The sequence below is a fragment of the Argentina silus genome (genome assembly GCF_951799395.1).
Source record: "Argentina silus genome assembly, chromosome: 2".
Lineage (NCBI taxonomy): Eukaryota > Metazoa > Chordata > Actinopteri > Argentiniformes > Argentinidae > Argentina > Argentina silus.
The window spans coordinates 28263100-28285952 of record NC_139656.1 but is presented as its reverse complement, the minus strand read 5'-3'; the positions used below and the strand labels follow the sequence as shown (position 1 = coordinate 28285952).

General features: G+C 45.8%; 1 protein-coding gene across 2 annotated transcripts in view; it reads right to left on the bottom strand.

Annotated features, from left to right (window-relative positions):
• arhgef12b (Rho guanine nucleotide exchange factor (GEF) 12b) overlaps positions 1 to 22853 on the bottom strand; it is a 53395-nt gene that overhangs the window by 9823 nt on the left and 20719 nt on the right. Inside the window, exons 3-23 of one of the 2 annotated variants that reach the window (XM_083697521.1) lie at positions 22169 to 22263; positions 18775 to 18873; positions 18479 to 18528; positions 16242 to 16299; positions 15666 to 15868; positions 15205 to 15282; positions 11740 to 11859; positions 11386 to 11508; positions 10936 to 11061; positions 10715 to 10813; positions 10279 to 10389; positions 10087 to 10185; positions 9164 to 9206; positions 7602 to 7707; positions 7225 to 7362; positions 5731 to 5763; positions 3691 to 3805; positions 3283 to 3388; positions 2254 to 2484; positions 1347 to 1497; positions 179 to 214 (exon numbers count right to left, since the gene is read on the bottom strand). In XM_083697521.1, the coding sequence (XP_083553647.1) occupies positions 179 to 214; positions 1347 to 1497; positions 2254 to 2484; positions 3283 to 3388; positions 3691 to 3805; positions 5731 to 5763; positions 7225 to 7362; positions 7602 to 7707; positions 9164 to 9206; positions 10087 to 10185; positions 10279 to 10389; positions 10715 to 10813; positions 10936 to 11061; positions 11386 to 11508; positions 11740 to 11859; positions 15205 to 15282; positions 15666 to 15868; positions 16242 to 16299; positions 18479 to 18528; positions 18775 to 18873; positions 22169 to 22263 (2220 nt within the window). The remainder of the gene's footprint in view (positions 1 to 178; positions 215 to 1346; positions 1498 to 2253; positions 2485 to 3282; positions 3389 to 3690; positions 3806 to 5730; positions 5764 to 7224; positions 7363 to 7601; positions 7708 to 9163; positions 9207 to 10086; positions 10186 to 10278; positions 10390 to 10714; positions 10814 to 10935; positions 11062 to 11385; positions 11509 to 11739; positions 11860 to 15204; positions 15283 to 15665; positions 15869 to 16241; positions 16300 to 18478; positions 18529 to 18774; positions 18874 to 22168; positions 22264 to 22853) is intronic. The other variant, XM_083697522.1, reaches the window with a different exon arrangement.

Here is a 22853-nt window from a genome sequence, read left to right as displayed (position 1 = left end):
CGTATATGACCAACATTTTCCTTTTTTAAAGCCACATTGAATGGGGTACTGTGCATATTCACAGAGGACCTGACACAGAACACAATCTGAACACAATTAGAACACAATTCAACTCAACAACAACATTCCAATACAGATTCGAAGAGGAAAACATAAAAGATGACAGAAAAAACCTCACCTCCGGGCTGGCTTTGGCGTGCCTCCCTCTCCGACCCTGTAAAGAGACCATACAGTCCAAAATCAACACACTGCCACCCAATCAACTCCTCTGCCTTCTCCACCTCCCTGTCTGATGATGCTTCTTTGCGGGTAAAAGCTGAGGAACATCATCCCCTAGAAGACCCCTCAATGAGCTCATAAGCGATGGCCAGAGAGACAAAGAGGGGGATTGAGTTGAGTCTCCAGTCCTCCAGACTTGAGTGTGTGGTATAAATGGAGCAGCTCTGGAACAGAGATTGCTGCGAGGCTTGCAGCATTGTGGCCGGGGCTGGGGCAGCAGTGGTCATGTCAGGTTGAGAAGAAATGATGAGCTTGGCACGGGGCCAAGACGACAGCGGACTCGACTGCCAGCCAGCCAGCCAGCCAGCCTTCTCCCACAAATATCTCTGGGAAGATGCTGATCGTGCAATCCTCCAGTCAGCGGGCAGCTTAGAGTTTATGTTAACCAAGAGCACACAGCAGTCAGACTCCGATTGGATAAAAGCCATTTGAGCAGAGAGGGACCGTATGGATCAGAGGTTCTCATCCCTGAGCTAAAGCATCCGCGGTGTAAGCTACACACGAAACACGGTTAGGATTGACAGTACTAAACCCTGCTGAATGCTGAACATTGGTCTTAACAATGAAGAATCTTTTTTTTTCTTTTTAAAGTTACATTGTCCTCTAAGAGCTGCTGAATTTCCTCTTCACTTCAGTTTGCTCCTCTATCCATGCACCTTAGCTGGAGAGCGAGGCAGCAGCAGAATTTCTTTCCCATCAAGTATTTACAGAATGCAAGCTGTATATTTCCCACTGGTGACAACAATAACAACCCCCCCTAGTGTAACTATGTATGTACTCAGAGCATACTGTATAATGAAGAGAGGTGCTGTCAACAAGTCAGGTCTTGTAGTCAACAAGTAATATCCAAGCACAACGTACATAAACTAATGAAATAAATCCAACACAATTCTTTGTTTCATAACAAGTGACACCTTATTTGGTTTGGGCAAGGAATGTAAATTGCCTGTTATTCCATAATCCTACAGTATGCCTAAACACATCCATGAATGCCGCATATTTTTAAATAAGATGTATTTATATTTGACCTCCGTCGCTCTTTGCTTCTCCAAGTCAAGTGTCCATACCTGTCCGTCTCGCGCTCCTCCTCCTGTAATTGGTCCAGGCTGCAGGGGCTGAAGTCAAAGTGGGTGCTGGTTGGGTGAGGCATGCCGTCCTGGGCGTCGCCGGTGTGGAGACCCTCGCTCAGTCTGGGCTGGGCGGAGGAGGGAGTGAGACCTGTCGGCACGAAATGAAAGGATGAGAGGAGGAGAGGAGGAGAGGAGGAGAGGATGAGAGGAGGAGAGCGGGTCAGAACAATGGTCATGCAACTATCCACAAACAACAACTCCATTGAAGACAAGTGTTGAAGCGTTTAATCCCACATCTGGGCCATTAATTTACAGAAAAAATGAAATATTCTACAGTTGCAAAGAACATCTGCACAAACATCTGCACAATGTAAAGCAGATCATTGAAGGAGAGAAAAGAAGACAAATGCCAAATAGAAAACTAGACTATGTTCCCTGTCCCCATCCCTATTAGGAGTAAACAAGAAGCAAAGAAAGGCAATTATTTCTCCAGAGATGGTTCATTGTTGAGGCAGGCTGGACCGCTGTTACAACAAAGACATGTTGTAGAGAGGAGGGAAGTGGACAAAGCAAACAAACAACGTCGGAGAAAGATGAAAAAAGAGAGATTGGGGGGGGGGGGGGGGGAAGAGAGCGGGAGAGAGCGGGAGAGATAGAAAGGTGGAGAGAGGGGTAGGCAGTGAAAACAAGAAGGTTGGGAGGAAGACATGGAGAGATGGGGGGGGGGGGGAGAGAGAGAGAGAGAGAGAGTATTTTGTGCATGAGGTGAGTTCCCTGACCCTTTACAATGTAAAGTGCTTTGAGCACTTGAATAAGAGCTGTATAAGTGTACTGCTATAACCTCTAGAGTGAGATGGAGAGGGAGAGGGTATGGTTGAGAGGGGGAGAGGAAAGGGGCTATTACCTGAGTCTGAGTCGCGTCCCATGGGGTCGGAGCCCTGGCTGGCTGGGGCGCTGTGGGGGGGTGAAGCGATGTAGGCGGAGGGGTGAGCACTGCCGTCTGAGTTGTCGCTGGATTGGCTCCCTCGTACGCGGCCGCCGGCGGAGGAGGATTCTGGGTGCTCAGGAACACTGAGGGCCGGCTGGGAAAGCTGCTTCTGCGGCCGCTGCTTGTTTATCTCCATTGCCTTGCTGACTAGACACACACAAACACAGCAGGAGACACGTGTAAATAGAGGCTAGAATCAGTATCTTGCACAGCCATGCACTGGCCACTGTCACCCAAGCTCAGGGAGTGAGGGTGGAGTTGCTGTTGCTGAGGAGGAGGAGCATAGGAACTACAGCAGACATCTTGGTTGGCGCACCGTAGACACAGATCAACAAGACATCCCAATTAGCCTCATCGGATAACAACAGCAAAATAATCCCCAACGATACACTATTTTGATGTAGCAGTGTCAAAAATCACCACCATCACGACTGTACATACACTGAACAATCTAAATCAAGCTAGATTAAAACACTACAAACCATAAATATGTGAACATAACAGTCTAGAATGTGTATTTCTATGGTGGGAGAGCAGCACAATGCAAGAGGGAGCTGGCCCACACAACTCCAGACAGGCACTTCCTGGGGAAGTTCTCAATCTCACACTGTGCTTGAGTAACACCGGCCTCTACATTCAGGACAATATAGCCCCAAAATCTGGCCTTGTAGCTTCATCTGTTCTTGATATGTACCTTTGACATAGAATGGGGTATAAGTAGGCTGGTTGAGCATTATTTTTGTTCACATTTGGAGTCATTTGATGACCTTTCGTGAGTGATTTTCTCAGAATGTTTTATATATTAAAAAAAAGAAGTTATTATGCTGTTGAGAAATAATTTCTAGTCTGTCAAGTCTGTTTCAAACCAGTTATTGCCAAACCAAGTATTGCCAAGGCCACTTGACGCCTGAGCGTACAGCACTTTGTAGTGTTCTCAATACGTACTTGATGTGGAGTCTACCCGGCTGGGGCGTCGGGGAGGGCCAAGGATGCTGGGAAACCGAGGCTTCTTCACCTTCTCCTCCCCCTCTTTCTCAGGCTTGATACTCTTCTGCTCGACGTAATAAACCCAGACATAAAATATTAGTGAGAGAAGACATGAGAAGAAGGCCCTAAACAAGTGAGCAACCATGTGACTGCCGGGGGTGAAAGAAGCAGAACAGCGTAACACATTTTAAATGGCTTTTTCAAGCTGTATTGCATTGAGATATTTAAGAAATTTGTCCCGCTTGGGCTCAAAATGCCAAATGAGACAAGGTATTTGCATAGTATGCATGTGTGTGTTTGTGCATATGAAGACACGTGTGTGTGTGCTTATGTGCATGCATGTGTGTGTTCAGTGCTGAACCATACCTTGATCTTGGGCAGGAAGTTGATGCGGACTCGTTTGGGTTCGAGGCTGCGAGGCTCCTTGACCTTCACCCCCAGGTGCTTCATGTAGGTCAGGATCACATACTGCATGGTGGTGCTGAGACACAACATGTTACACAGCCAGTTAACCAGTAGCTAGTTAGCATACGATACGGCTTGTTAACAGCATCTTGGGCATATTATTAGTTATACAGTATATCAATCAATTAAACAATCAATCATTATCACTATCAATCAGCTATTGATTAACAGCAAAAACACTAAAACAGACTGTTTAGAGACAAAGAGAAACATATGGAGACATGAACTCACAGGAAGATAGTATAACATATTATTTGGAAATAGTTTATGGCCCAAGATCAGACTGATTAACGTCTGCTCTTCAAGCCATACTCTCATAAAAGGCAAATCAATCAGCTCTGTAATTCCAATTATCTCCAGCAGGTGGACTAACACAACACTACATGACAGAATCACAACATAACCTGTAACACTACAACAGCTTATAAACACACTACAGCAGCATTCAACTTACTGATGATGACCTCAACCTCTCAGCAATAAGCAACCACAACATGAACTATTCACAAAATAGCCTACGCTACCTTTTGTCTTGGCGCGCGCGTGCACACACACACACACACACACACACACACACACACACACACACACACACACACACACACACACACACACACACACACACACACACACACACACACACACACACACACACACACACACACACACACACACACACACACACACACACACACACACACACCATCTGTCCTAGCACACTGTCCCTTAGCCTGCATGACGCTGCTGTTAACCAGATGGGTTATGGTCTACCATCATATGGTGTGTGTGTGCCAACTGTGTGTGATTCAAACCAGTGGAATGGAATGCCTTAGACCACTGAACTGGATAGCAAATGTTATAGATTATTGTCATGTTTTCATGAAAATATTGTGTTCTGTACAAACATTAGGATGGTATCGCCATCACTTCATTTTGGCTAAATTGTAAGAAAAGTGATTGATTGACGATTTTTGCTTTGTGACATGGTGTATTATCATGCTGGAAGTGGCCATTAGAAGATAGGTACATTTTAGCCATGAAGGGATGCACATGATCAGCAACAATACTCAAATAGGCTGTGGCATTCAAGCGATGATTGATTGGTATTAACAGGCCCAAAGTGTGCCAAGAAAACATTCCCCACACCATTACACCACCTCCACCATGAGAAGGTGTACAGGTGTTACACCACCTCCACCATGAGAAGGTGTACAGGTGTTCCTAATAAAGTGTTCAGTGAATGTACAAAGAATCAAAAACCTGATATCAAAATGTCATGTGGCAACAAGTAGCTCTCATATTCAAGGCGAAAACCAGTCAACTGCCATGGCACGCATCGACGGTGTCTCACGCATGGATGGACCATTGATGAACCACGGAACAGAGCAACTTCAGATCAGATAAAAGAGCATGACAGAATCAACTGACTGTGTATGCAGAGTGATAACTGACACTTGAATTCGTTCAACCCCATAACTGCCACAATTCACTTCTGTGACAACAGGTATTGAGTCCAAGTTTGTGTTGGGAAGTGGGTAAAGACTTACATACTGTACGAGTATGTACTTCACATGTATGTCCCAGATTGCATGTGGGGAAAAACGAAGGGGACACACACACACACGCCTGACCAGCAAACCGATGTTGTGGTTATGTTATGGTTAAGGTTTGTGTTAAGGTTAAGTGTTTGGTTCAGGTTAAGGTGAGTTTTAGGTTTTGACCTAGTTGGATACTGGTCAGGAAGCTCCCTTTAGTCTCAGCCTTTTCAGTGAATGCAGCATGATCTTTGATGCATACTAGGCGGCCAATCGTTCTCACTATGCCTATAAATACTGTGGTATGGAAGTACGCAATTTCAAACACAGCCAAAGTCTTGTCCTAGCCTCATGCGGTTAGACAGAGTACAAGAAGTGAAAATGTAAACCCCTCCCTCCTCCTCACCACTTCTCCTCTTCTGTGGGCTGTGACGTCAACCTGAGAGTAGAGAAAAGCACAAATGATTAATAACTGATATGCATCTCAACACAACACTTTCACTTCTTGACAGAGAACATTTCCCGGTATTTGTTGTCTGACCCCCGATTCCACAGACCTTGATTTACTGTGTTTCACCCGTGGTAACCCTGTTTCCATTCAGTAGCCTGGTCGTAGTGGTGAACAGTATGGCACAAAATGGCTGCCGTGTATGACCCAAATGGTTACTACATACAGTAGTACAGTAGTGTACACAACGTAAAGCTCAAATCACATTGAGAAAAGAAAGCACTACATAAATGCAATGTTTTAAATGCGTGTATCTTTATCTTTGACTTACAATTTCTCAACATACTACATCACCTGTTATCATAACATCGTATTTTATTGTATCAAACAAAACAAATCCAGAAACCTTGGTGTAACAACTACAAGTGGTCCTCTGTGGCTCAGTTGGTAGAGCATGGCGCTAACAACGCTTAGGTTGGGGGTTCGATTCCTGCTGGGATCATATATACTGAAAAATGTATGCACTCACTGCAATGTAAGTCGCTTTGGATGAAAGCGTCAGCTAAATGGCATATATTATTATTATTATTATGAAATGGCATATATTATATTATTATTATATGTAACAAGCAGACAGAAGTAGAAACATTTCTAAAGGCCAAAATGTACTTAGGCACGACAACCTCAACTGTTGTGGTAGTCGCAACATACCGAACCAGCTTAAACACTCTGTAAACATGATAAAATACAACAGAAAACAACAGTAGTGTTACTGGGAGGGAAGACGGTGTCGGGGGAGTGAGAGATGATATCAGGGCTTTTCAAAGGACTGGTGTGTGTCAGAGAATGTCAAACTACCTTAATCCCAGTAATCTGTCCAGTTTGGCATGTTTGGGCCCGGAGAGCTGAGACACGCAAGCACTAACTGGAGATGAAACTATTTTTTTCCCCCTACACCATTATGTGACCTGCTAATCCTTCCAGTATCACGCTGATAACATCATGTTCCTGTCTTTGGAGATGCAGGTGGGCGAGTGAACAAAATGTCCGACTGCACTGACATTTCCCTACACTATCTCAAAGGGTAGTTGTAAAGGTAGTCAATAAATCATCTTGTCACCCAATAATCCTGATGGGGCTGATAACATTCGTGCTGCTGCTTCTGTTACGTGTATGTAATGTGTATCTTTATGTGTGTATCTGTTCATAGTTTGTGCGTAGGTGTGTGTATGTGTGTGTGTGTGTGAGTGAGTGAGTGTGTGTGAGAGACAGAGAGAAAAAGAGTGTGTGTGTGTGAGTGTGAGAGAGAGACAGGCAGAGAGAGAAAGAGTGTGTGTGTGTGTGTGTGTGTGTGTGTGTGTGTGTGTGTGAGTGAGTGAGTGAGTGTGAGAGAGAGACAGGCAGAGAGAGAAAGAGTGTGTGTGTGTGTGTGTGTCTGTGGCAGGGACTCACAGCACTTCCTCGATCTTGGAGATGATGTGTTCTGCACAGGAGCGCTCTCTCTCCAGGGCCACGCGGTCCCTCACCCTCTCTGTGTCCAGCTTAGCCAGCTCCCCCTCAGCCAGGGTTAAACCCATACTGCGCTTCTGCCTGTTGACACACACACACACACACACACACACACACACACACAAAACAGATGATTTGGGAGACAGTAGATACTATCACGTGTGAAAATCAAATTTAGAGAAACTAAAATATATATATATATATATTTTTTTTTTTACAATAAAACAGACAAGGGTTGTGTGTGAGTAAATACTAGTGCGTCTGAGTGTCATAGATCTGTGAGACGTATGTGTGTGTGTGTGTATGTGTGTGTGTGTTACCTGAAGTCTTCCAGGTTCTTCTGGATATCAGGTAGGAGTGTGTCCTGTAACAGCTGGGTGTACTGTCTGTGTAGCTCCTCTGGGATCAGCTCTGGCCTCCGCCGCTCTAAAGAGGTACAACAGATTAATATACACACACAAACACCAAACACCAAACATATACACATACATTCAAATAAAAACATATTTAGGAGGACTAGGGTCCCCCTGTCTCCATCCAGGGAGAGGATGTGGAGGTGGCCCAGAGCTACAAGTACCTGGGGGTGCACCTGAACAATAAACTGGACTGGTAACACAGATGTCCTGTACAAGAGGGGCCAGAGCCGGCTTTATTTTCTGAGGAGGCTCAGGTCCTTTGGCATGTGCAGGACTCTGCTGAACGTTCTACCAGTCAGTGGTGGCCAGCGCAGTGCTGTACACGGTGGTATGCTGGGGGGGCAGCATCAAGGAAGGTGACACCAAGAGGCTGAACAAGCTTATTAGGAAAGCCTGTTCTGTCCTCATTGTCACCATGGACACTGTGGAGGAGGTGGTGAGGACCAAACTCCTGGCCATCATGGACAATCCCTCCCATCCCCTACATGACACTGTGGCAGAGCAGAGAAGCTCCTTTAGCAACAGATTATTACAACCATGTTGCACTAAGGAGCGCTATAGAAGACCTTTTCTGCCTGCCGCAATAAGACTTTACAACTCCTCCTCTGGCTGGCTTGATTGGGGTGATCAGAGTCAGGCTGGGGGATGTTAAATCATACTGGACTGTTATTATTATATATAATGTTTCAGATGTCTATTTTATTCTATTATTCTATTGTCACTGTATTTTGTTGTTGTTGTTTGTGATGTAAGCTGCTGTAACGTTTTAATTTCCCCTGTACAAATGTTACTACTGTTATACTATTTTCAGACAGAAAACACAGTTTCAATTGCGGACATCCAATTGCTTCGATAACTTCGATCTACTACATCACGGAACGTTAGTTGTTAACCAGTTGGTTAACTTGCCAGCCAGAATTCAAATCATGATATTTTGAGACCCATAAATTAATCTGCTCACATTCCCCTACTGTATTTTTGAAAGAGGACATCCCAAACTTTCTCCAGATTGTCCAAATCTTTCTTTAAAATGCCAAACATGTTGGACAGGAATCATGCTAACTTGGGCAGCCTGCGCTTGTGGACATGTGATTGATTGACAGTTCAACGATCAATCGCACAGCAACAGACCTAAGTGTGGTCCTCTACGGCTCAGTCGGTAGAGCATGGCGCTAACAACGCTTAGGTTGTGGGTTTGATTCCCATATATACTGAAATGTATGCACTCGCTGCAATGTAAGTCACTTTGGTTAAAAGCGTCAACTAAATGGCATATATGTACCCAAGTCCCGCCCAGGTTTAGTTGCCGTAGCGTTCCCATTCTGACAGAACTAAAAGGCGTGACTGAAACGCTACAGTAGCGCAGTTTGCCCTCTGTCGGAAAGGGGTATAACTGTCACACTACTTACTAATACAAAACATGAAATTTACATGAAACTCAAACAATCCAGGTCCAAACGACTTACCAAGTTCAGAGGCAATGGACTCAGGAACAGCTACTTTTAGATTCTGCAAAAGAAAACAAACATTTCCAAAGTGTTTACATGGGCAGCGAAACATCTGAACACGAATGGAGAGAGAAATATATTCAGCAATTTACCACAACAAAGAACACCTATTTCTTTAACCCAGCACAGCAGAAGGTACATTTAATAGTATACCGAGTGTCTTTAAGGACTAACTGTCAAGACCAAGACAGACTTGCTGGAGCACACACAGTTGACTCAAGAGACAATCACAGCACCAATCAGTCCATTCAGATTCTCAAAAGGCTTCAGAAGACTCACAAAACAACAATCAGGCACAAGAGCGTGGCTGTCCAGATGCACAAAGTGGACAAAGACTCCCACAGTGTGTGTGCGTGTGTGTGTGTGTGTGGGGGGGGGGGGGGGGGAATCTAATGGTTCTGGTTTAAATAAAAGCTTGGTACTAAATGGTCCAACACATTCAGTGCCAGAGGACACAGACACACACACACACACACATCCATTAAAATGCCTACCCCTCTTAAATCCCATTAGGAATACTATAGCATAGCCAAGGTACCAGTCTGTGACCATCTTCTGACAAATACAAATACTTAGCCAGCCCTGTAGCTCCCTTCCCCAACTGTAGAACTCCTGAACTAGGCTATACTGTCACATCCACAATCATCGGTAGGCCAGTGTTTAAAAGGTTCACACTGCCATCGCAACGGTGGTCTGGGGCCACGAAGACACAGATACAATCTTGAGAGTTGATTCTTTAAGCCAGAGGTCTTTAAAAATTGGCTTGATCACAATGGAACAGAGGCACTAGCCTGTGTGGGTTTAGACTTTTTGTGTGCGAGTACGTACGTGTGTGTGTGTGTGTGTGTGTGTGTGTGTGTACGTGTGTGATGCCAACTCACTGCTGCTCGGTCCATGAAGAAGGTGTGGAAGTCCATGAAGATCCGTCTGGTCTCTTTGGAGTTGGTTTGCTTGTACAGGTCAGCGTGGAGGTAGCACAGCTGAGGAGGAAGGGAAAGATGAGCCTCTGTTTTGTCTGTGTCTGTCTGTGTCTGTGTCTGTGTCTGTGAGTGTGAGTGTGAGGTCTTTCTTACCAGAGGTGCGGGGTCAAACTGAGATACCACGTGATGGAGGAAAGCGGCCAGGTGAGCAGGCCGAGCCTTGAGCAGCTCTATACTCTGGAAACAGCTACACTGCCCATTGATCTGGAGATGGAGAGAGAAAAGGAGGGAGGGATGGAAAGAGGGGGGGGGGGGTAGTGGGTAAAAGAGGGGGTGTGAGGGAGAGAGTGAGAGGGACGAGGGGAGAGAGAGTGTGGGTGGAGAGAGGAGGGGAGTGGAAAGTTAGGTGAGAGAATGAAAGGAGGAGGAGCATAACAGAACCTGTCCAGTGAGTCAATTAATCAGAAATCTTTCATTCACAGATAACTTAAAAACAAGACCATTCAAGAGAGGAAGAGAGTTGAGAGGGACAAACAGAGAGAGAGAGAGAGAGAGAGAGTTATCCACAGAGAGAGTGGTGCTGTCGTACCTGTTCCTGCTCAGTATCAAAGTAGTCGTCCTCTGCTCCAATGATCTGAGGGTTGAGGCGGGAGGAGGGGCTGCCCACGCTGGACTGGGAGTTGGGGTCCTGACACAGTGATGACAAGCTGTCAGTGGGACTACTAGACAGACTGTCTAACACACACACACACACACACACACACACACACACACACTACAGTCTCTCACACACACACTACAGTCTCTCACCAGGTCAGGTGTGTCTTCAGCGTCGGGTGAGGGGCAGGAGTTGAGGCTGTCTCGGGGGGTGGTCTTTGGGCTGTGGAAGGGGGTCTCTCTTTGGAATGGACTCTCAGGGAGTGGGCTGGGAGTCACCTGAGAGAGAGAGAGAGAGAGAGAGAGTGTCAACCGTCTGGCACAAGAACATCAACATATGAAAGAAAAGTCACAAACAAATATATTTACGTTACTGTACATACAACCCCATGAAAACAAATTCTTATTCCACTGAGTGTGAGCCTGACGATGCCATATGTCAGAGGAGCCATAGATCAGGATGGGGAGAGCTGCCAGAGTGTGCCGGCGTTTGTCTTAGATTAATTAATTAATTAATTAATTAGATAAACAGTTTGGCAGAATTTGACTGGGTCCATGTTGGCACTGAAGAGAGGCTGTTTGGCCAAGCTAGGTGTTACTCACATTGTTGTTGGTCCAGGGCCCGTCGCCGCCACCCTCTCCCCGCGAGGAGGGGGTCTGGTCCCCGTCCGCCGACCCACCCACCCCCTCCTCTACCTCGCCATCCCTTGGGGAGAGCGAGCCATCCTGAAAACCCTCCCCCAAAAAACACACACACACACACACACACACACACACACACACACACACGTAGTTTAAGGAATTGTGTCCATGCACACTCTGTGTAGGCAACTCTAACCCTATTGAAACTTATGGCAGGCAACAGAAGTCATTATGACAGTCTGTGTGTTTGCATATAATGTGTGTGTGTGTGTGTTTGCGTATGTGTGCTGTACGTGTGTGTGTGTGTGTGTGTACCTGAGGTGTCCCTGTGGCCTTGCTGAGCTGGCCCTGCAGCAGTGGAATGTGTTTCTTGGCCTCCTGGATGTCCTTCAGTAGTTTAGGTGTGGGGTTCCTGCTGTACTCCTCCTTCATGGCCTGCAGCGCGGAGGAACACACATAACGCATAACGTCACAGGGATGGAGGGAACGAGCTAAAAGCCAAAAGAACGTTGGGTCGTAGGATAAGCGCTATACACATTCAAAATAATATTATTTTTCTTTTGAATGCGTGTATGAGAAGAGGAGTGAACCGTCCTGTCAGTCCTGGAGAGTGTGTGTGTGTGTGTGTGTGTGAGAGAGAAATAGAGGCAAAGAACTTCCTCAGAGCTTGTCCATTTCCCATGGTCCCAGGTTTGAATGCTGTCATCGGGGGAAGTGAGAGTAAGAGAGTGTGAGGGAAGGACAGACAGACAGACAGACAGACGGCTGATCCACCTCAAAAACCACTCTACACGTGGGTGGTGGGAGATGGAAAGACATGTGACCACAGTGTTGACTGGTTGGCATGGTAACTAGTGTATTCTGTTACAGTGGGGAACCGTGGATTGTACACGCACTTTATTAGGAAGACTATACTAATACTGGGTAGGGCCTCCCTTTATTACACCTTTATTACACCTTTATTAGAACACTATACTAATACTGGGTAGGGCCTCCCTTTATTAGGAAGACTACTAATACTGGGTAGGGCCTCCCTTTATTACACCTTTATTAGAACACTATACTAATACTGGGTAGGGCCTCCCTTTATTAGGAAGACTATACTAATACTGGGTAGGGCCTCCCTTTATTAGAACACTATACTAATACTGGGTAGGGCCTCCCTTTATTAGAACACTATACTAATACTGGGTAGGGCCTCCCTTTATTAGAACACTATACTAATACTGGGTAGGGCCTCCCTTTATTAGGAAGACTATACTAATACTGGGTAGGGCCTCCCTTTATTAGAACACTATACTAATACTGGGTAGGGCCTCCCTTTATTAGGAACACTATACTAATACTGGGTAGGGCCTCCCTTTATTAGGAACACTATACTAATACTGGGTAGGGCCTCCCTTTTTTAGGAACACTATACTAATACTGGGTAGGGCCTCCCTTTTTTAGAACACTATACTAATACCTTTGCTCTCAAAGCAGCCTCAATTCTTCATGGCATTGATTCCGCAAGATGTTGCAAACATTACTTTGAGATTCTGGTCCATGATGACATGATTGCATCACGCAATTCCTGCAGATTTTTCAGGTGCACTTTCAAGCTGTGAATCTCCCGTTCTACCACATCCCAAAGGTGTTCTATTGGATTCAGATCCGATGACTGGGAAGGCCACTGAAGAACACTGAACTCATTGTCATCTTCATGAAACCAGTTTGAGACGACTTTTGCTTTGTGACTTGGTGCATTATCATGCTGGAAGTAGCCATTAGAAGATGGGTAAATTGTGGCCATGAAGGGATGCACATGGTCAGCAACAATACTCAAATAGGCTGTGGCATTCAAGCGATGATTGATTGGTATTAACGGGCCCAAAGTGTGCCAAGAAAACATTCCCCACACCATTACACCACCTCCACCATGAGAAGATGTACAGGTGTTCCTAATAAAGTGCTCAGTGAGTGTATATACTAGAGATATGCCACTCCCTTGATTTACTATTGGTTTAGCGAGAGACGGTAAAGATGGCGCCTGTCCCACGTAGGGACACATTTCTGACCAATTACCACGCAATTATATATTAGCAGTTGCCGTTGCTAGGTTGCCGTTGCTAGGATCGAGTCTTACTCTCGCCGTTTCCCTAGTAACGCATGTGGAAGAATAGAGCAGGAGACTAGGAAGGCTAGGACAAAGACAAATAAAGTGTATTTTTAAGACATTACAACTACTTTTAATGATCGAATGGCCGCATAAAATGTTTCGACACACTTGACCTGAAAAAGCGAAAGAAAAAGTTGCTAATTCGTATCATTTTAGTGTGAGTGGAGTATTATTATTATTATAAAAAATAAAAAATAAAAAGCACCCAAAGAAGTGTCACCAAAATGGCGGCGAAGTGAACCGGCTGCCTTTAAAGAGACTTTGCTAGAGCTGATGAGGAAGAGAAAGAGAGAGAGGAGAGAGGAGAGAGCAAGATAGAGAGAGAGCAGAGAGAGAGAGAGAGAGAGAGGAGAGAGGGAGCAGAGAGCGATAGAGAGAGCAGAGAGAGAGAGAGAGAGAGAGCAGAGAGGGAGAGAGAGCAGAGAGAGAGACGCGGGGGCAGAGAGAACAGGGAGGAAGACGTAGGGAGGTAGTAGCTCTTTTTCCCCTCCTCCTTTCATCCCAACAGGAGACTCCCTGTCCTGTAGCTCTCTCTCTGTAGCGCCACTCTGCAGCTCTGTAGTGATGACAGCCCAGAGACACAGAGTCATCTCTAACCCGTTTACCATTCGACTGTGAGGCAGGCGGAGGCACATGCTGTGCTATTCCCCACAGAGACATCGCGTAGCATGCCTTCTAAAGAGGCCCCACAGGACACTAAACACACACAATTAAAACCACCCGGCAGCCTCAAATCTAATGAGAATTTTCATTCACTGCCTCTGTGAACACTCCCAAGGCACTCGCTGTAGTCTATACACATACACACACACACACACACACAGCTAGTGCTTTTAGCTGTGAATGGGTGTGTGAGCTACATCATTTTCGTGTAATGCATGCAATGCTAACTATTGATGAGTCAATGTGTGTTATCAGTTTGGCCCCTTCATACATAAAAAATATGCACATGGGAAATTCCTAAGCAGAAGGAACTAGGTTTCTATTATGACTGGATTGTTAATTTTTGTGCCAAAATGTCATCCGTCGGCTGACACATTTTCTCTTGTGGTCATAAGTTTCCCCACTTCCCTTGGGGCCCGTCCACAAACGCCCTCCAGAGCCCAACACTGCCCAGACCATTGACACTCAATCCTGGTCCTGGAGAGCCACAGTAGGTTCAGACCAGTGACACTCAATCCTGGTCCTGGAGAGCCACAGTGGGTTCAGACCAGTGACACTCATTCCTGGTCCTGGAGACCCACAGTGGGTGGTCCAGTGGGTTTTGGTCCCAGCCTAATGCGACAGTATAACACCTGATTCAACTAATCAACTGATCCCCAACACCTGGATGAGCTGAATCAGATGTGTGTCAGTGCTGCGGCCCTCCGTGACCAGGAGTAGGTATCAGCACCATAGACACTTAGCAGCATAGACCCAAAAGGATGGGGATAGGTATAAGCAAGATGGTTAGTGGCTTGCACTAGCACCTGGAAATGTGGCCGCCATTTTGTTTATGCCGATCCAGTCCTTTAGGACCTACACAAGTAAGTGCCTAGGGTGTAGGGGGCCTAGGGTGTAGGGGGCTTATAGGATGTTTGTAGACAGGGCCCCTGAGTTCCCCACCCGGCCCGGTGCCTTGCCTGTAAGTCCTGCTGCTCCTTCGTCAGCATCTTCTTAAGAATGTCCACCTTCTGGCTATGCACAGCATTGTTCTCCTCCTGTGAGGGGAGAGCAGAGGGACGGACAGACGGACAGACAGACAGACAGACAGACAGACAGACGGACAGACAGAAAGAGATCATGAGAGCAGTGCTTTGCTTTGGGAGATGGACGACACTACAGAGAAGACAAAACAAACGCAAAATGGAGGAGTGACCACTTTAGGACACACGTAGAAGTCAGGAAATGCAAGAGAGAAGCATGAACGTAGGTAGAAAGATAGGAAAGTGAAAGAGGTAGAACCTTGAGGTGGGAAGTGAGAGAGAAGTGGAACTGAGAGGAGAGCATGGCTGAAGGAACCGATGACGAGAGAGAGAGAAAGAGAGAGAGAGAGAGAATGAGTCAAATCATCCAGCCGCCCAGGTGGGGTTCCGGTGCTTACCCAGAGTGGCAGAGGGGAGGTGATGTGGTCCTGGGGGCTGGTGGTGGTGGAGGAGGAGAGGCATCGCTCGCCTGCCGTTGGTCCTGGAGAGTGGGGGGAGGAGAGGGAGGAAGAGAGGCCCTGGTCGCCCTCCCCCTCCCCCAGGGGGATCTGGGCCAGCCCCGGGGGGCGCCCCAGCACTGTCAGAGCCACATAGGAGCCCGCTAAGGTGCCCATGGGGAGAGAAGGGAGAGAGGGGAGAGAGAGGAGAGTCACGAGGGGTAAACGATAGAACCAAATTAGATTCATAGCATGATTCATAAGTGAGTCATGCATTAACTATGCAACTTTTAATATGAAGTGAAAACTGACATGTTCATTATTAATATCCAGTATCCCTGTCAACATAACAGTATGAATAGATTGTAGAGACTGTTGCATTAACCATTCGTTGCACAACTACTGTATATTTGGAATACACTGTATCATTATGAAATGTTGAACTAACCCAATGAAATTAAGTATTATAATATCGTCGTAATATCAGCACAATATCAACAGCATTATATCATGTCATAGTAAAATCATGTGACTTACATTTGATTAGCTTTACAACTTCTACATGGTTTGAATGTGTTACCAGGGTCCCGTTAACCTGCAAGGAAGTAGAACATCACATCAGTTTTCAACTTGAAAGGCACTCAGTTCCTAAATGTTGTTAAACCCCTTATTAGTCCAAGGTAACCAGAACACAGTTGGAAACTCTTTCCCTGTCAACAGTCTCTACCCCGAAGTACATTTCCCTGCCTGCCCTGTCAAATCAACCACTAGAATGTAATGGACTGTTGTGGTGTAGTTCCCTTCCAGGCCAGCAGGTGGCAGAGTAGTAAGTTTGCACAGGGGTGCAAGCCTAGTATGCGGAGGCATACATTGCTATGGAGAGATTTTGAAGGGAGTGCCTAAGAGGGGCGGGCTTGACCTTGACCGGGCTAGTCCTAACCCTAACCCTTGACTGGACTAACCCTAACCGTAACCCTTGACCAGGCTAGTCCTAACCCTAACCTTAACCCAACCCTTAACTCTAACCACATTTTAACCAGTTGGGGAAATTCTAAAATCGGTTTGCAGGTCGGACGTGTCCCCTTAGTCTTTCCCAATGTTGAGGTCCGAGATACCATGTGACCATACGGCGCCCTGAAGGGAACTGATGGCTGGTGCCAAAAAGCATGTTTGGTGCCAACAATCAGATGTCGACTCAAGATGATGGCGCCCATAAACGGCATTTTCCTAGGTTTGTTGCACCACTGGTCACCTCTACCCATTGAAAGGTCAGTTGTTCGTGGCAGTATCCAGATACGTACACTCACTGAACACTTTATTAGGAACACTATACTGATACTGGGTAGGGCCTCCCCTTTGCTCTCAAAACAGCCTCAATTCTCCGTGCCATTGATTCCACAAGATGTTGGAAATATTCCTGATTTTGATGATTTTTCAGGTGCACTTTCAAGCTGTGAATCTCCCGTATTACCACATACCAAAGGTGTTCTATTGGATTCAGATCCGATGACTGGGAAGGCCACTGAAGAACACTGAACTCCCTTTATTAGGAACACTATACTAATACTGCGTAGGGCCTCCCTTTGCTCTCAAAGCAGCCTCAATTCTTCATGGCATTGATTCCGCAAGATGTTGCAAACATTACTTTGAGATTCTGGTCCATGATGACATGATTGCATCACGCAATTCCTGCAGATTTTTCAGGTGCACTTTCAAGCTGTGAATCTCCCGTTCTACCACATCCCAATGGTGTTCTATTGGATTCAGATCCGGTGACTGGGAAGGCCACTGAAGAACACTGAACTCATTGTCATGTTCATGAAACCAGTTTGAGACGAATTTTGCTTTGTGACTTGGTGCATTATCATGCTGGAAGTAGCCATTAGAAGATGGGTAAATTGTGGCCGTGAAGGGATGCACATGGTCAGCAACAATACTGAAATAGGCTGTGGCATTCAAGCGATGATTGACTGTTATTAAGGGGCCCAAAGTGTGCCAAGAAAACATTCCCCACACCATTACACCACCTCCACCATGAGGTGTACAGGTGTTCCTAATAAAGTGCTCCGTGAGTGTATATGGGTCATTCCACATTGGATTTCTTGTTGTGAACATCTTTGGAGTCCTCTTACCAGTGATCAGTGATAATGACAAGAGACATTATTGGTTGTAATTACATCACGGTATAAGGGGGATGACAATAGCAACATCCAAGAAAATGAATGAATTGATTTGGAAATCTATGCTTCACTCACCAACTGCCAAAGAATTCCAGAACACCTAGAGTGCCAAGTGGTTTATGTGGTATTTACCTAGCAACAATGAAGCATCATCATGTGAGCATTTTTGGTGAATAAAGTCACCCGTGGCACTCTAGAATGATGACAATTTGGGTGATTTTATTCACCCTCGGCACTAAATTTCTTAATGGTTTCTTATGGTTGGTGTCTTCACAGATTTGGCAAAAATAGAAATAACTCAAACGTTTTCTGAGTTTTCAGGATCTAATTGACGTAGTCACCGTATATATATCGAAAAACGCGGTTGTCATTAATGTTATTCGTAAGCAATTAGGCCTAATGTTAGTTAGATGAATATTTGGTGTCCAACCGTTTTTGTTGTCGTTTGAAACCCAGATTGTCCCTTTAAGAGTAGACTTTAAGGGGGTAGGCGCATCCTAAATCTGTGGATGGGGGGGGGGGGGGGGGGGGGGGGGGGGTAACTTGTACCTTGAGTGAGTTTATGTGCTTGTCTAGAGTGAATGGAGACCTCACCTTAATGATCCTATCACCCGTCTGGACACCTGCTCGCATGGCAGCGCCATCTGCAGGACAGAAGAGACAATGCAGGTGAGAAAGACAGAAAGGTGAGAGATATCAGGGCTTCATAGAAGGAGCCTCTCATGCTCTGAGCAGTATCATAGTGGATCGCATCATCACAAAGTCAGTTATTGAATCCAACAGTGTAGTTGCCTTGGTGATCAATATTGTAGGCCAGATGTTTACCTGATTTGACAATACTATAGGGTATACTGTACTCATGACAGTACGTGTGGCACTGATGAACTTACCCTCTTTCACCAGCTGCACAAATACAGGGTTGTCTCCGCTCACCGTCAGCCCAAAGCCATTCTCATCTTTCTGGATGATCACACAACGCTGGACGAGCCCTGCGCACGCACACACACACACACACACACACACACACACACACACACACACACACACACACACACACACACACACACACACACACACACACACACACACACACACACACACACACACACACACACACACACACACACACGCACGCACGCACGCACCCCCCCACACACACACGCACGCACACACCCACACACACACGCACACACACACACACACACGCACACACGCACACACAGACACAGGAGATAGAGCATTAATTTCTACACACTCATACACATACTCCAGAGTCCAGAGGTCGGAACAGTGAGAGGATCCAATAAGGAAAGTGAAAGTGTGAGGTGGGAGACACATTGTGGTGTGTGTGTGTCTGTGAGGGGGCACAATACACACTGGATGGGTCAAACCGATTTCCTACAGGGCAATGTGTCTGCTTGGCTGGGGAGACACTTGATAGCCGCCTGTTTTTGTGGCTCGCCTTCGTGAAATGTTGATGAAGAAAATGGCTTTTGAGGCTTCTATTGAGTAGAAGCAGCGAATGACTGATGTCCAAACAATCCCTTTCAAATAGCTTTCTCCAAGTTCTCTTTGTTGCCACAGGGACGCCTCTTCACTAAAATGTGCCTGCTGTTGTTAAGATGTATCCAGAGCTTAACATCGGCTTGTGTCTGCTTGTATAATCCGCACGAACTCTGTAGGAACCCAGTTTGACATGCAGATAAGGCCACGGTGTTTAGTGAACATTGATATCTGAACACAACACACGCATCCACACCTCGTGGTTTCAAATAGAGACATCACACACTCGTGATTTTGACACACCACAGCAGTTTACACACACACACACACACACACACACACACACACACACACACACACACACACAGGTGAGTCCAACTGATTGACAGGGGGTGAAGATAACACACACAAAAACAAACATGTTTCATCCCAACCCCTATCTCTGTTATGTACAGTGCACAACCTCATGGGAAAGCTGACACAAAGGTTGAGGGAGGGGGGACTCGTGACCTTTGCCGTGTCGACATGGCTACTGGTGCAACCCAACTAACAGAAGCAATCAACAACTTATTACTCAACTTGGTAGCCTGTGTGTGAGAGAATGTGGTGCTGTCTCACTGTTAGGCACTTCAGGCTGACTTCCTCAGGCTTCCCCCTCCACTCTGACCCTCCCTGGTAGCAAAGTCCTCCTAATCGTAAACCACACTGATTTGGTGCTCTGGCTCATCTTGCACTTAAACCATTCCAACACCATTTTGGCAACGTTGGAGGATGCACCATTATTCACCGGAATGCAATGTGAGGCTATAGATGAGTCATGAGTTGGCCCAGAGGAAAACAAAATGTAGAAAGGGCAAAGGAACTAAAAGGAGTCAGGTGTAAAGGAACTTAGAACGTAGGGAGTCAGGTGTTAGTGATGTGAGTGGACAAGAGTTGACATGGACTGGGGGGGGGGGAGCGTTTCCACACAAAGCAACCACCACACAAAGAGGGGGTGCATCCCAATAGCATACAGTGGCTTCCTCTCCTTGTCTCCTTCGCTTTAAGTGCAAGGACCTGACAGAACCAGGATGAATCCGAGCAATAAGGCATGTGGATGGGCAACTACCACCCTACTTTCACCATCAAGCTCTACTGCGATCAGTGAGGATGTAGGAAAGGAGACAAGGTAAGGAGGCGACTTGAGCACTACTGAGTCACACAGGGGAGGACCATCTTACCACAGGGCTCGGGGCTTCCTTCGACTACACAGCCAGTCCTCTGCACAGGCAGTTCTAGCAACAACAGCACCACAGAACCACAGAAACAAACGCAAAACCAGGACACACAGGAGAAAAAAAGACAGCAGTAGACAGAAAATCAAAATGGAAACTTTGGGAAATAAACATGAGAGAAAAAGAGGGGGAAGGGGGGGAGTCCTCTGTACTGTTGTAATGATGAATTACGGAATGGAATCTGTATTTCTATAGTTCTGACTTGGGATGGTACCGTATGTCTTACTTGATATGAGGACAAATGGAGAATTCACACTTGAGAAAAAATAATTAAAAACTGAAATGGAGAAAAAAAATGTAGGTTATAGATGTTAAAAGTCATGCAGTATTCAAAAGAAAGGAAGTTGCAGGAAAGCCAATTACTGTATGAAGCTCGGGCATGTTGATTCTAAGTTAGACTTGATAGGGTGTTTTCGTAATTCCCAGGAGCCTCCATGTTATTCAAATGGTCACCAAGCCTGGTAATGGTGTGTGTGTGTGTGTGTGTGTGTGCGTGTCTCTGCGTGTGTGTGTTTCTGCGTGTGTGTGTGTGTGTGTGTTTCTGCGTGTGTGTGTGTTTCTGTGTGTGTGTGTGTGTGTGTGTGTCTGTTTCATCATGCTGCTGCTGCTGCCGTTCCCCCCCCCCCCCATCTAAGCGGTAGATAAGCATCTCCCTGGTGCTGTCTGTTTATGTGGCTGTCAGCTGGGGGAGCCAGGGTAATCAGTTCTTCTACCCCCCCTCCCAGACCAAACATGAGCTCCAGTTCTCCAGAGTGGACTTCTGAAACCAGCTCCCAGTTAGGTCACTTCACCACACCACTTTCTCTCATTGGCACTGTGCAAAATGTATGTCCAATTAACTGATTGAGTGAGTGAGTGAAATTGAGCTCTGTGTGGGATCCGTGACGTAAGCCAAGAGTGAGAGTTGCCAATACCAGTAGTTGGCATGAACTTCTGAGGCTAGTAGTATGCAGTGGCATAGTTAGCTTCTTATATCCTTGGCTTTCTACCCATTCTACCTATTCCACTCACAATTATAATTTGGTAGTAAGCACGAAATGTGATATAACGTGTTCAACTAAGCCTACAGTAGTCACCACTAAAGAGATGCTATAGGATTTGTTGCTAATTCTTTACATACAATTTTGGCTTAAGTGTTGACTGTATGGTTCATGATCTAATGTAATTCTATTTCTTATCTCACTAGACCACACAGTCCTCAGTTAAAGGCCAACAAGCTTTAGTAAAATACGTTTTTGCTCATGGGGAGGTGTGGCTCTCTCTGTTTAATTCAATTCGGCCTGTTCATGGCTCCTAGGTGCTAATTTTAGAACTAGTGGCTGAAATTATACAAAACATCCTGTAGCATCTCTTTAATAGTCTGATAGTAATACATTGCGTGTGTGTGTGTGTGTGTGTGTGTGTGTGTGTGTCTTTCTTCACAGATTGGTGGTGGGCAGAGGAGGGTAGGCTAAGCTAGTAGAGGCCCAAGTGTGTGTGTGTGTGTTCGTGTGTGTGTTCGTATTACCTGTGGGGTCAAACTCATGCGCGAGTGGGACTGTGGGCTTGTCACTCTTGGCTTTCTTGTCTGGGGGGTGATCCTTGCTGAGAATGCTAGCGGTCCTAAGGACAACAGAAACAAACGAAGGTCAGAAAATACATCCACACCAAGCCTGCACAGACAGGGACAGCTACACAGACCACAGATGTTCTACACTGACCCTTTAACTCATTCAGCGCAGAGGGTGAATAAAGTCACCCACATTGTGAACATTCTAGAGAGCCAAGGGTGACTTTATTCACCAAAAATGCACACATTATAAAGGCTTCATGTTGTAGCCAATCAACGTGTTGTTGCTAGGTAAAATACCACGTAAAACACTTAGCACTCTAGGTGGTGAGTGTTCCGGAACTCTTTGGCAGTTGGTGAGTTAAATTGAGAATTAATAATGTGACACTGTAATAAATCATCGTTCTGTACTTATACATATATGTAAAATCACAGCATCTCATGAAAACATTTCTGACGTCATACTGTAATATTTCATTTCACTGCAATATGTCATACTCTCACATAATACGATCTCCTATAATACTCTGCCAGACATGTATCAGAAAGGCCAGACACAAGGGTTTTAGCTACCTATCTATCTAAGCAGACAAAGATGAGCCAAATCCCTATGGGTGAAGGAAAAGTCTAGCACCCAAGGGAT